This window comes from Anarrhichthys ocellatus, unplaced genomic scaffold (genome assembly GCF_004355925.1).
Source record: "Anarrhichthys ocellatus isolate YVR2014 unplaced genomic scaffold, GSC_Weel_1.0 scaffold35, whole genome shotgun sequence".
Taxonomy (NCBI): Eukaryota; Metazoa; Chordata; class Actinopteri; order Perciformes; family Anarhichadidae; genus Anarrhichthys; species Anarrhichthys ocellatus.
This window is the reverse complement of record NW_022280065.1, coordinates 1309531-1323486: the sequence shown is the minus strand read 5'-3', so window position 1 is coordinate 1323486 and position 13956 is coordinate 1309531. Positions and strand designations below refer to the sequence as shown.

General features: G+C 47.4%; 1 protein-coding gene across 4 annotated transcripts in view; it reads right to left on the bottom strand.

Annotated features, from left to right (window-relative positions):
• Positions 1–4421: 4421 nt before the first annotated feature.
• The window catches only part of prrc2a (proline-rich coiled-coil 2A), a 14515-nt gene continuing 4980 nt past the window's right edge, over positions 4422–13956 (bottom strand). For 2 of the 4 annotated variants that reach the window (XM_031866457.1, XM_031866456.1), the window contains exons 5-17: positions 13801–13882; positions 13519–13662; positions 12718–12953; positions 11788–11876; positions 11488–11639; positions 10990–11080; positions 10662–10848; positions 10366–10458; positions 9577–10132; positions 9194–9450; positions 8621–8972; positions 8199–8421; positions 4422–7910 (exon numbers count right to left, since the gene is read on the bottom strand). In XM_031866457.1, coding sequence (XP_031722317.1) covers positions 4814–7910; positions 8199–8421; positions 8621–8972; positions 9194–9450; positions 9577–10132; positions 10366–10458; positions 10662–10848; positions 10990–11080; positions 11488–11639; positions 11788–11876; positions 12718–12953; positions 13519–13662; positions 13801–13882 — 5559 coding nt within the window. In that variant the 3' untranslated portion in view covers positions 4422–4813. The remainder of the gene's footprint in view (positions 7911–8198; positions 8422–8620; positions 8973–9193; positions 9451–9576; positions 10133–10365; positions 10459–10661; positions 10849–10989; positions 11081–11487; positions 11640–11787; positions 11877–12717; positions 12954–13518; positions 13663–13800; positions 13883–13956) is intronic. The other 2 variants (XM_031866458.1, XM_031866459.1) reach the window with 2 other exon arrangements.

Below are 13956 nucleotides of genomic sequence, written 5' to 3'. Positions count from 1 at the left end.
GTTCAGCGCCGACGACGCGCTGCTGCCGCCCACTGTTTACTTTGAGTATTACACAAGGTGCGCTCACATGTCTTGCAAATGGCCAGCACCTGTACTTCCATCCTTTACCCCTCCCTTTATCAAGAAACTGCATCAAGTTTGGAGTTATTTCTAGAAATGAAAAACCTGTACATTCTTTTTACTTATATATATAGGCCTCTAATAACATAACTTTATTTAAGTTATTTATGTTCTACTTTATCTATTGTCTTACTGTGCTCCCATATTATTATACATATATCTTTTCACTGTCGTAAGACTGATGATATGATGAACGGTAAATGTTCTTGTCTTTTTTAAGGATAGTTTGCTGTGATTTTGTTGTTGGGCAACGCACTTTTTTTTATTCAATGTACCACATGCATTACTGCCAACCATTTTCAAAAGCATGCTGGGGCTTTGTTTTTAGACTTGCAGTTTCCCTACCCTCCAACCACCAACTTATCATAGTTACTGTCAGTGGCATAACATGCAGATATCAGCTTAAAGACTAAACTAATACAGCACAGTGAACACTTTTGTCAAATGTTTTTATTACTGCATGGTAGGAAAAGTACAGCTTTAAAAGTTACCCCTTCAGGGTTTGGTGTGTTCAAGTGCCTGTAGGAATATTCAACATCAGGCAAGTAAGAGTCAGTTGTCAAAAGGGGAACATTTGTAAGCTACTAAATTCACATAATATTAACAACGTCCAGATTTGCTTATTAGCTGTCACACAGGTCAGATTTTATGTCAATGCACGTATGAACACCTTTCTGACTGTTTCACTGCGGTCACAACCTAAAGCACACATAAACACACCCACACTTCCTCACAAACCTGCAGGAAGGTGTCGGATTTTCAATGAATGCAGCCCACTATGAAAATGAATCCCATTAAAAATTGAAACATATTAAACCACTGGGTTCTCTTATAGATTTGAAGAAGATACCATGACACTAGCCTTTGTTAAGATGGTGACACGCCTATAAGGGATTATATTTGTTGCCACATGCGAACATTATTCCACTTCTTCTTAAATGGGAAGTTAGCAGATTTCTGATGTGGTTTGTGGAAACTTTACATAATGTCTACCGAATTGTATTTCCTCAAAAAATAAACGTCAGGTTAATAGATTATAAGAATCCTTTCCTGGAGAACATATATTCAACTATTAACTTTCATTACTATCAATATCTCCAGCAGGAGGATCATGCCATCACTCCTGCATCCGTTAGTGTGTGTGCACCTCTGTGTCTGTCCGCGGCTTAACTCTCATTCCGCTGCAGCAAACGGTATCATATTTTGGGTGGCCAGTTACGTCTGCATGCTCATGAACCTCTTGTGTTTGCGGTGACTCACACTTTCTCAAAACACCTTTTATCTGTTGTTTTATACTTCCAGCGATTGCCTGCTGACTCTGCACTCACTACTCTTAAGGGAGTAAAGGCCGCCAGTGATACCACAGCTGGGTGCATCTCCGACCCTCCCACGGCGGGGGAGGGGTGTCGAACAGATTGCGTTGTGTTTGGCTAACAGCTAACAGAACTACCAGTCCCCACACTGCTGTGCACCTGTGCTTGAGGCACAGTGGGGGAAACAGTTTGCTCACTTTCATTGTTTTGGACGGTGTGTTTGGCTGAACACTTACACAACTACCAGCACACACACTGCTGTACTTCGCAGCAGCTCAGCTTGGTGAGGTTAATCTTGTTTTTGGCAAGGTTGTACGAAGTGTATTATGAGGCAACCTTGAGCTGCTTGCCTCCATCGGTGCTTGTTTTCAGTTGGAGTAAAGTGTGTTTTTAGTGACTTAAAAGCCCATCAGTTGTGTACATCACCGGTTTAGTTGGCTAACTTTTGTTTTGCTTAACCGCTATCAGCTGCATTCCTATGAGGCCGGCTCAGTGGTATAGTTCACTGACACACCTACATAGCATTCAACCCTCATTATTAGTTCCACCTATTTTCCTGCAATGACATGTCAAAACATGTGCAGTGAAAAAGGTATTTCACCATGCTCAAGTTTTTTTTCACAATATTCCAAGAATGAGACATGCCATTACATTTTTCATTAAATCAAAAGTAGTTTATTTAACTTTGCCTTCTCTGTATAACTTTATTATAATAAGACACTTCTCTGCTTGTACATCGCTCCCTTAAACTAAAAATGGCAACATTTGTTTGTGGGAATGTAAGTTGGGGTAGATAAAACTTAGATACATACCAATATACATACATGTGTGTATATTACGGTTCCATTAATAAAACCATAAATGGTAAAAAAAACGAAAAAAAAAACAGTTTGAATCACTCCAGGTACCTCGGTAATGTTGGAAACAGTACAATCTTTGAGTATTTCTTTCCTGGAATACACTACTTTTGTTTTTCTTTTAACATGGGTACATAAAATAATACGCACATCAACATTAAGAGTTAAGGAGGGATGAAGGACTCTTTGAGCCAGTGTTAAGTGTATCAATGTATAAACCGGTAACGTGCAAGGCAAGCTGCACCCATGGGTGTGTGTTCATGCCTAGGAGTGAGAAAAATAAAATATATCCAACTTCACTTGCCTGCAGAAGAATGTAGGATTAAATTACACACAAAGAAAAAAAAAAAAAAAACCAGGTGAGGTTGTCCACTGCATGTTATTCATTTGGATGAACATATACACACAGCTGAATGTATACATGTGGATGTATTCAAGAAACAGTAGATTTGTCTTAATGATATTGGTTAAATCAAGTGTGGGCAAACAAGGCAGAAAGTGCTCGCCATTCATGTTAACCCCTCTGGTCCCCCACCCCCTTTCCCCGAGTAATTACACAAACACCAGAAAACGCACGCATGCCACACACACACGCACATACATACACAAATCAAATGCCCTACTCACAACATCCCAGAGACGATCTTCCAACTGTTTTCAGTATACAAACACAAACCCCAACTTACAGCAGTGAAAGAATTGATGCAGGTGTATACATTGCTTTTTTTTTTTAGTTCACCTTGGATGTCTCCGTGTGCCATTTTTATATCTTTTTATGTATGATACAAACTATGTTTACAAGTGTGATCCTAACATCAATCCAGTAATTTTCTCAACACTCCAGGTCGGCATTATTTGTTGCGAGTGAAAATCTTGGAAACCGTGTCAACTGTGAGGAGGAGACTCGCGTGACAGCATTGTCCTGAATTCAATTAGTTTGGGCTTGTGGTTGAAACAGCCATTCCGAGAACACACACGTTGGAAAAAAAAAAAAAAAAAAAAAAAAAAATACTGCCTCAGACAAGGAGCTCTTGGTAGTAGTCCTTTCTTGGTGTGAGGAGTCTCCACAAGAGCACAGAGGGGTGGGGTATAACGGTACAATACTCGGGCTGGCTCTGTACTCTGGGCCCAGACAGAGTACCTGTCCTGTTGCATCACATGGAACTTGCACACACACACCAAAAAAAAAAAAAAAAAAAAAAAAAAAAAATAGCAACCGTGGGTTTTTGTTATACTACAAGGAGTGCTTATTAGAACATATTCAAATACCTATTGAAGTATAAACAATTTTTATGAAAGTCAAACTTTTCTTTATTCTATCATGACCTACATGTTTATTTAACTTTTTTTTTTTTTTTTTTTTTAACCTCTTACAAGAGTGATAGTTATTCCATCCTCTGAGAGAAAAAACAAAAAACACCAGTGTTCCCATAAAAACAGAAGTCACTGAGGAAATAATGGATGTTAAAATAAAGCCATTAAGCTAGCAATACAGTCTTCATGGGGCAAAGAAAGCTCACGCATGACATAATAAAACTTGGGGAAACTTTTGAGTTATGCAGAACTTCTGCGGGTAAGGACGATGCTACAATGAGGCAGAAAAAAAGCCTTTATTTCCTAAAAAGGACCAACCAATAGCTAATGAAGCAGGTCAACACTGTTGAGCACTGAGCAGGAGTACTTCAATGGGTCCCATCACTCACAGTAATCAGAGAAATAGTTTTTAGGAAACCAAAAAGTCAGTAAAAGGAGGAATTAGGGAATTTAGATAAAAAAGGTATTTTAATGACCTGCTTTTTAGAAGAAGGAAAAAAAAAACACACCCCTAACATTTCATAGAGGCTGAAACTTAACACCGAAAAAAAAAAAGAAAATTCACACAAAACAAAACATGTTATGGTACATCATTCTTGTTAAAAGATGAAGCTGCACTCATTCCCTTTGTGAGGGAGGTAATGCAGAACTGCACTACCTAATACCACCCAAGGCCAAAGTGTGGTAGAAATATACACAGGTACATAAATATAAAAATTTGCCCAATCCAAACATTTTTACCAATTTAAACGTTTTCATTTTGCAACCACATGACTGCATGTGTTTGTACAGATGTCATATTTGTGCTTGTATATGCGAGTGTGTGTGTGTGTGGAGCTTTGTGTGAATGTCCTCTGACAAAACAACATGCACCATTTGCAGAACCACATGCTTGTCAAATCCAACTGGGGTGAAATTCTTGAGGGAGGGAGGGAGGGGGTACAACTGAACAGAGAGCAAGACAGAACAAACGAAGAAATTTACAATAACGGACGGTAGATAGATTGATGCAAAGGAAAGACATGACCGAGGTAGGGGGGTGAGGGGGCTAAAGTGAGTTTGAATACCATCTCCATATACTGTACAATGCACTAATATGCTTCGGGATGCCAACAGGTAAGCCATGAAGTAATTATCAAAAAGGGATTAGATGTAAGAGGGTGGTTTTAATGTGGGTGGGGTTCATCTGAAATGTTTTGAAATATTTCATCATTTCCTATTTTTCGGGGAGGGCCAGTTGCCACGCCGGTCCCCGCGGTTGCCACCTCCATTACCAGGCCCGCCAGAGCCGCCGCCACCGGGCGGCCCTCGTGGGCCTCTTCCTCCCCCTCCACCCCCTCCACCTCCTCCAGGGTTGACCCTCCGGTTCTGTCGTTCCATGCCAGGACGCTGGCTTGAGAAGCTTCTTTTATTCGCCAAGGGCTCCTTTCCCGCCATGTCACGGTCGACCGCACCTCCGCCTCCGCCACCGCCTCCACCCCTTCCCAGGTGGTGGGGATGGTGAGAAGAATAGGATTTACCTCCTCCTCCTCCCTCCCTGTCTCTGAACTCTGTGAAGTCGCTGCTCTCGGAGGCGGTCTCCCACTCCTCGTTGGCCTGGTCCGAGTTCTGGTTGGTGAAGTCGGGGGACTTTGCTCCATGGCTGTGGTGGTGCTGGGGGTGGGTCTGCCCAGCGTTGCCCTGGTTGTAGTGGTGATGGTGGTGACTATTTGCATTGTTAAGATGCCCGCCCCCACTGTTATTGTTGGCTGTTAGTGTGGTGCTGTGGTTAGCATTTTGGGCATTGCCTGTCACAGGGGCAGAGACGGGGGCTCCGTTACTGTCCTGAACTGAATTCAGGGCAGGAGAGGAGGGCCTTCCTCCCCCGATGACCCCCACTCCTCCGTTGATTCGTGCGGCATTCTCTCGCTCCTTCAGTCTCCGGAAGCGGGGGGGCTTATCCTGCTGATGCTGGGATCGCCCGTGGCGGCGACGTCTAGGTGGTCGCTCAAACCCGCTGGGAGGGAACCCACGGTTAGTGGGAAGAGGGAGCGCATTTGGCCCTCCAGAGTTTGGTGTCGGGTTGGTCGAAGCTTGCTGGGTCACAACTCCTCCATTTTCAGTGGAAGCTGAGGAGGCAGGAGCTGCAGCGGGCAAAGATGGCTGAGGGGGATTGGACCCCTGACTTTGAGTTTGACTTGCATCAGCCATCTTGTCTTTCTTCTCTCCTCCATTTCCTCCCCTGCCAAAGTCTTTGGGCCCAAAGGTTTGTGGTGGGCCTTGCTGCTTTCGAGCTGAGGCCGATGACTTGGAGGACCCACTGTGAGATGCTGAGCTGGGTCCAGCCCGGTGTCCACCAGGTGGTCCTCCAACATTGCCACCACTTCTGTACATGTTTCCTCCTCCACTACCTCCACCCCTTCCTCTCCTAGAGGGTACACCCCTGGGAGTGAAGACCCGGGCCTGGGAACCTCTAGAAGGTGCTGATGACATGTTGCCGCCGCCGCCAGTGGCGTTGGCATTATCAGAGCCATTCTTGGTGTTGGGTTTCTGGTGGTCTTCCTTGTCTGAGGGACCAAGGTCACTTGCACCACTCTCACTGCCGGTCTCTGAACCTCTCTCCCTCCTTCTCTTAGGGATCTCCTCGTACTCTGAACCCTCACTGCGGGTTTCACTTCGGTTCCTGGCCCTGGCTGGGTTATGCTGGGACCGATCCTGACCATGCCTACCACTGGCTCCCTCGCCCTTGGACTCATGGTGGTGGCCACCGCCAACAGATGGGCGGTAGTCTCTGCCGCTCCTGCCACCCATTCGGCCCCGACTGCCACCGGTGGGGCCAGCAGCTGCGGTGTAGGTGCCACGGAAACCACGGCCACGCCCATAGAACTCTCCCCCTCGTCCACGACTGGCTCTGCTGCCTTTGGCAGGTACTCCATGGTGGTGGGAGGGGCCCCCTCCTCTCTCAAAGGAGCGGTCCCTGTCTCTCCTGGAGGAGGACCCTGAAAATCCTGAAGAAGTGGCGTCTACATCTTTGGGCCCTCTCCCAGACCCGCCCCCGCCTCCTCCTGTGGATCGTTCTTTTCCTGCATTCCTGGGTTTGGCTGTCTGGGCCAGTTCATCTTTAGATGGAGCTGATGGGTTCTGGGAGGTGGAGGAGGCTTCCTGCTTCATGGAGGTGTGTTGGCCACCATCTTTCTCTTTATCTTTCCCAAAGCTTGTTTTTTCTCCTCCATCAGCTTCCCCTCCGTCTCTCTTAATCTCCTTAAGCACTGGCTTCTTAATGGGGCCAGCCCTTCTGTTGGCGTTGCTGCCTCCTGACTGGTGGGAGGGTTTGTGGTCTGATGGAGTGTTGGAGGAGTCCTCCCCTCCACGAGAGTTGTTTCCACCTCCTGTATTAGCCCTCCTACCATGAGAGGACCCCCCACCCGTATTGCTGCTGCCAGGCCGTGGGCCCCACTGGGTCTCGGTCTTGTGCTCCCGCCCCCCTCTTTGGTTTGATTTAGGATGAGGGTGCTGCTGCTGCTGCTGCTGCTGGTGCTGCTGCTGCTGCTGGTGCTGAGGCTGAGAATGACTGCCATGTTGAGAAGGAGGTGGGCTAGCGGTCATGGCGGAATGGGGAGCATACGCCGGGCCCGTTTTCTCCTGTTTCGCATGGCTGCTACTGCTAGCACTGCCACTGTTGCCTCTTTCACCATGACTGTGCCCGACACCAGCTTCACTCTCTCTCTGGGATGGGTGATGATGCAGGGCAACTTTGACATTGCCATCTTCCCTGGCAGAAGAGGAGGAGGAGGAAGAGCAGGAGGATGAGAGTGAAGGTTGGTGGGTTGCAGTAGAAGAGTCTGTCTTCTTAGCAGGGGCCTCAACAACTCTGTCTCGGGTGTTCTCTGGCTTGTGTGGGTGGAGAGAGAAGTGAGGCTGCGGAGGGTGGTGGCCGTGATGGTGATGGAGATGAGAGTTGCTCTCAACAGGGGGGTGATCGGCACGACCGTTGCGATCGTAGTGAGGGTGTGGGCCTCCCCATATCTGTCCCTGCTGAGACCCTCGAGGAGGACCTTCATCCTGGTGGGTGTAGCTATGCGGCTGATTTCCCCTCTCCCCCCTCTGCTGCTGCTGCTGCTGGTGGGGATGCATCCTTGCACCCTGGTCAGGGAAGTTGTTAAAGTTGCCTCGCCCACTCATGTAGTGATGAGGGTGGCCGCCTCCCTGGGCCCCAACTTGAGTTCCGACTGGAGGTGGAGTCTGATTGGATGTCCCAGAGGTGGCGCTGGGCTGCTGGACGGGTCCCAATCCAACCTCTCGCATGCGTTGTGGAGGAGTGTCACTCCTAAGATATAGAACGTAGAAAGAATACTCAATTAATCCATCAAATTAAAAGGGTCACTTCACCCATATTACAAAATAACTTGTTGTCCCTTATCATTTGAGTATTTGGAGCATATGCATTATGTAGAGGTTGGACACAGTATTATATACACATGTACAATCTAAAGCAATCCAATTTAACAGCCCTGAAAATAAATACCAACTTTGGAAAACTTTTACCTTGTTCTCAGTACATACAGTAGAATGTGTTGAACTTAAATCTCCCGCAAACTGACTTGTATATCCATACCTGGGCCCTTTGGCCACATCGTCATCCTCCAAAGCCTGCTTCTGCCTGAGGGGTGATGTTAGCCCACGGCCCTCCCCTCCGCCAGGGAATACCTCCTGCCCCCAGGCCATCTTAGGATCCATAGGGGGGGTCCCACGGTGAGGGTGACCTGAGTGCTGTTGCTGCCTGTCAAAGGGGTCTGAACCAGATCCCCCCGAATCAGACCGTTCACGCCCAATAAGCCCTGTAGTAGTGAAGAATTACTTTTAAAGAAAATATCCACACAGATACCGACAACAAAACAAGACATTTGTGGGACTATGCAGTCATCACTTCAACCTGCGTGCTACTGCACCAACATCTGAACTTGAACAGTGAAGTTTTGATTGTAAGATCTTCAACGCATTTCATTAGACCCAAGTAATAATGTCACATCCACTCACCTGATGGGTGCATGCCTGCTGAATAGTAGTCCATAGGCGGAGGGCGGCCCTGCATCATGCGGGGGTCCATGTAGGGCATCATCATCCAGCGAGGGTCGAAATTCATTGGCAGTGGTGGGGGTCGCACCATATTGCTGGGTTGATACATGGGTCCACCTTGCTTTGGTCCAGGCCCAGGCTGGGGTGTTGGACCTGGTGAAGGACCCTGTGGAGGCTGGGGGGACAGCTGGCTCTGTGAAGCCTGGTTGTGCTGCTGCTGCTGTTGTTGTTGTTGTTGTTGTTGTTGTTGTTGTTGTTGTTGCTGCTGCTGCTGCTGCTGCTGCCACTGCTGCTGCTGCTTCAGGAGCTGCTCCTAAAGAGAAATAAATGTGAAACAGAAAACATAGCACCCAGGATGTTAAAGAACAGAAATAGCAGACATATTTAAAAAGGCATGCCAGCAAAAGACGTAGCTGCGGTGGTTATTTTTGTAGCTGTATAAAACATAGCTCATCGAGAGGGATATATTTCAAACTCATCTAGAATGCAAAAAACATTCAAGCAATACCTGAACAGACAAATATATATCCTAACCTGCTGCTGCCTCTGAAATCGAGGTGGAAGAGACTTCTGGTACTTTGAGTAACCCTGGCCAGGAGGACCACCGGCTTGACGTCCTGCTCCCCCTCCAATGTTCTCAATCTTCACTGGGTCGACTCCTCTTTCACCTCCACTTCCTGCACGAATGTGCGGTGTGCCCATGGCCTCTTCCTTATTCTCTCCTGGTAAAGGTACCTCCAGCGTAGGCTGCTGTGGCTGTGACACGGCCGGCTGGGGACACTGTTGGCCTTCTGAACCAAGAGAAGGTTGTAGGGTTGAATCAAAGCTCATTATCAAGACACGGAAGCTTTATTTGAAGTGCCATATTAAAACACACCATGTCCGTGATCCAAACGATTCAGACCTGAGAAACTCACCTGCACTGGAGTCATAGCTACTGTTGCTGCTGGCTCGCTGTCGGTCACCGACTCCAGGACTGGACCCCGGCTGGAGAACCAGCAGTGGAGACTCTTCAGGGTCCACACAGGGGGATGGGGGCTGGCTGATGTTGGGGGAGGAGGCAGAGGCTGAAATAGATGGACTAGGGCTGCCTGCTGTGGCAGCTGCAGAGTTTCCATCCGGGCTGGGGCTTTTACAGCCGCTGCTACCACCACCTCCTACGTTGCTGCCCTGCTGCTGTTGCTGCTTCTCATCCAGCCTCTTTAGTTTCTCTGCGCAGGCTGCGCGCCTCTCTTCCTCCATCCTCCGCTCTTCCTCCTCGCGGCGGCGGCGAGCTCGCTCCACAGCGGCAGAGATCTCGGTGGAGGACTGCTTCCTGCGCTGACGCCAGGTCTCATCCTCATCATTCTCCTGGGGTCCAGGGACCAGTAGGCCCGGCTGGGCAGGAGGAGAGGGGCCTCCTGGTGCTGGCTGAAGCTGGCTGGGGACAGGTTTCGCCGGGCCTTGAGAGGCACCCTGATTTTGGGGCCGGTCCTGAACAGTTGGAAAACAGGATTGCGTCATAATGCAGCTTTCAACTCTCTAGATGTCATCACGGCAATCTTCATGTGAAAAATGTTCAACGAATGATTGCATCAAACGAAAACAAAACTCAGGAGGCAAAAAAGCGAACTTAAAACTAAAGATGACTTCTTCATAAGACCCGTGGCGGTGGATGAGATAATGATAGAAATGATTCGTCTATGAGGCACTACCCAGATGGCTACCTGTCGGTAAAAGGAGTAAGGCCCTTGTCCAAAGAGCGGCCCTGGTGGGGGGGAGGACTGCTCCCGGGGGCCCCCCAATCCAGGCCTGCGCCCCTGTATACAGGCAGACACAGTTAGCCATGCTCCACCACAGTACTCTACACTGACAAAAACACGCATGCACATACACTAACACATCTCTGCCCACAAGTAAGTCTTTGTCCAAATTGTCTTGTAAATTTGGATGGCATATCTTTTCACAGCTTGAGCGTGGCCCGTCTTAGGCAACACCCTGTTGCTACTGGTTAGGACGCTACCTGGTAGTTGGCTGGTGCTCCCTGGCCCCCCCAGCCGCTGCCTCCCTCCTCGGCCCATCCTGGCTTGCTGGAGGGTTGGGGGCCATTGTCAGCATTAGAGGGAGGAGTGCGGCGGGTGTCTCCGCCGCTGTCCGAGGCTCGAGAGCGAGAGGCTGCAGCGGGGGCATCCTGGGACCTCTGCTGCTCACTGAGGACAAGACAAACTTTTGTCAAACTAATTATAGTAACTTGTATAATATAATCCCATTTATGCCAAAAAAAAAAACAAAAAAACACAGTATCGTCATAATCTGAAGTGATCTCATCCTGAATCTACTTGGTCACATACTTGCTCTCGGTTCTCTCCTCTTCCCCCTCTTCATCTCCTTCATCATCACTGAACTTCAACTTGGCGGAGTAATCAATCTCCTCATGAGCCCCTGTTAAGCAAAAAACAACAACATCAGATCCTTGTTTACACCAAACACCCTGCACATTATTCATCATCCTTTACTTTGATAGACCCGATCCTCCAACCTCTCCTCCTCCTGAGCCGATCGTAGTGACTGACTCTGCTTTAATCAGCAGGAAATATGATAAGCAGAATCATCTGCAACGTTAGAAAGCATCAATCTGACTCGCTACGCCTTCACCTCATTAATCATTTAGACTGAAAATGTTCCACTCGTAAACACAAATACAATTTCTGTTCCGTCTTACATCCGATACATTAAACAGAACAAAGATTTAAAAAAAGAATAAAATGTCTTAACTGTGTTTTGTACATCAAATGTGATATCAAACTAACATGTAAATCTGATATCTGTGAAGCAGCTTGTTGATTTACCTGCCCAGCCCTCATCTCCATCATGGTCCAGCTCGTCTAACTCCTTCAGGTCATCCTGCTTTAGGATAGGTGGTCGCTTCACAACCTCTCCCCCTACATCACGTGGGCCGCCCTGAGACCTGCCTTCAGGACCAACCTGTCCACGAGAGAACCTGAAAGAGTGGAGGAGGTAAGTGGTATGTCGAAAGGTACAAAAACATGCCCGCACAAACGGCAGGAAAAATGGAATTCACCAGGTGAAAAAACTGAAATAAAGTAGCCCAACGCGAGCCTTACAATTGGTACTGGCAAGAAACATACCTTGGAGGAGGCCCTTCCCCGGGTGCCGGGTACCTGAAGGGCCCCTGAGGGCCATAAGGAGCCGGGAAGGGCAGGTAGGGAGGATACATCTATTAAAAAAAAAAAAAAGATTCAGATACAATTATCTATTTATGTAATCAGGGGAGCTGAAACATGCATGTTTTGGCATTGGTAGCAGACAATTATTTAATTAAAAACCACCGTGCGCAAAATCAGATTGTAAAAAGTTGTTAAAACCACAGATTCGACAAATTCATTTTCATAATTTCTACCCAGCCATCTCGTTGGCGAGCCGCCGTGTTGGAGTGACGTTTCGGCAGGCAGATGATGAGGAACAAAATCGCAGCGACAGTAAATAGTGTTAATCCTACAGTTATAAAAACATGATCCCAGACACAAAGACGTATTCAAAAGAAGAAATTATAAAACTGGAGGAGGACCATGGGAAAAGCTGGAAGACACTTCAGAGATGGTGCTGAGGATATACGGTGGGCAGTCGCCTCTGTTTTGAGGGATTAACGGTGTACGGGACCTCGAATGGAACAGGTTAACATACTACAACATGAAGGTGCTCTTGTCGTAGATATACAAAGGAGCTTCTTCTTTCTTTTGAATGCTTACATCTGTCATGTTTGCTATATAGTTGTTGAGTGGCAATCCAATTAGCAACTCAGTTTAACTTGGTTGACTGCTTCATTAGTTGCTGTGGTAGTCTATTGCCTTTGACGTATGCAGGAATCATAATAAAATAACAAATGTCATGAAAAGAAAGTGCAGCACTGGCCAATTCTGCACAACATCTGCAGACAAATGTCAAATATATATGAGCCCTGCAAATGCACTGCAGAAAACCAAGATACAGTAAATTTAATTAAAAACAATTGTAGAACATTGCCTGAAACCAAACAGGAAAACAAGAGGAAAACTTACGAAGGGAGGCATGATCCCTCGGTATTGGGGGAACCCGGGCCCCACAGGTGGCTGGGGCAAGGCGGGGCTGCCTGCGGGAGGGTTCCTAGGTGGCCCATGGGACTGAGAATTTGGAGGGGCGACCCCAGCTGCCCCATCCATCAGCAGAGCCCCAGCAGTGCCACCCTCCACTGCCCCCTCCCCAGACAGGGTGGGCGCCAGGGCGCGGCTCCCACCGTCCCGCCAATTTGTAACGTCTGAGGACAGTGAACACAGGAGAGGACAGAGTGGTCAGTATGCTTCAAAGGCTTTTTTTAATGCAATACGGTCAGATATGCAAAACCATTACTTTAGAACGATAACACGTCCTTTCAAATAAGCCGCCGTATCTGGAATACTAAAAATAGGAATGGATTGAAGTTTTCATTTCATATTACTTTCAGTTAATTAATTGGGACATTTTTTATTGACTCATTCCCCAATTCAATTTGGTGTTGGCAAGCGCATACCAACCAAAGCATAAAAAAAAAATACAAAATTTGTACACGTGTTGTGCATTTGCAACAATACAAGCCAAATGAATAATAGGAAAAAAGCTCACTGACTATTTGCTCAGCTGCCCCATTAACAGAATGAGCTGAACCACCCCTAAAAACAGGATAATGTCTACATAATTATAAAGTGTAATTTAGATTTTCTTATGCAAATGGCTAACAGCAGACTAATTGCACATGACTCCTGTAAAAGAAGTTTTCCCACCACGACTGATTTCCTTAAATGACTAGTTGATCAGTTATTGGAGAATAGGTGGGCATCACTCACTCTGGGGGCGGAGGCTTGGTCCGGGCCCATACCACTGATCTGCAGTGCCCTGTTCTCTGCCAGCTTTGTCCTGGTCGCCAGCCGCCTGCAGGGTGGGAAATTCCTCGCGAGAGAATGGCGACGGTAGGTTTAATGCCTTTCCACCTGTAGAAAGGGAAGATACAGTGTGATGTTTTTTTTTTTTTGGTTTTTTTTTTTAAAGAGGGCATTAAATGCCCATGCATAAGGAAAAGCTTATTTCAGTACATTTCTTATGAGACATACACAAAAAGTAAGACTCACCATCCCCTTGTGTTCCATGTGTAACACTGGCCTGTGCCCAGGACCTTGCCCCTACGGCCTGGGTTGAAGCCGCGGCCTGAACCTGAGAGGAGGAGGAGGGGCGGGCGGGCACGCACGCACGCACGCACGCACGCACGCACGCACACACGCACACAC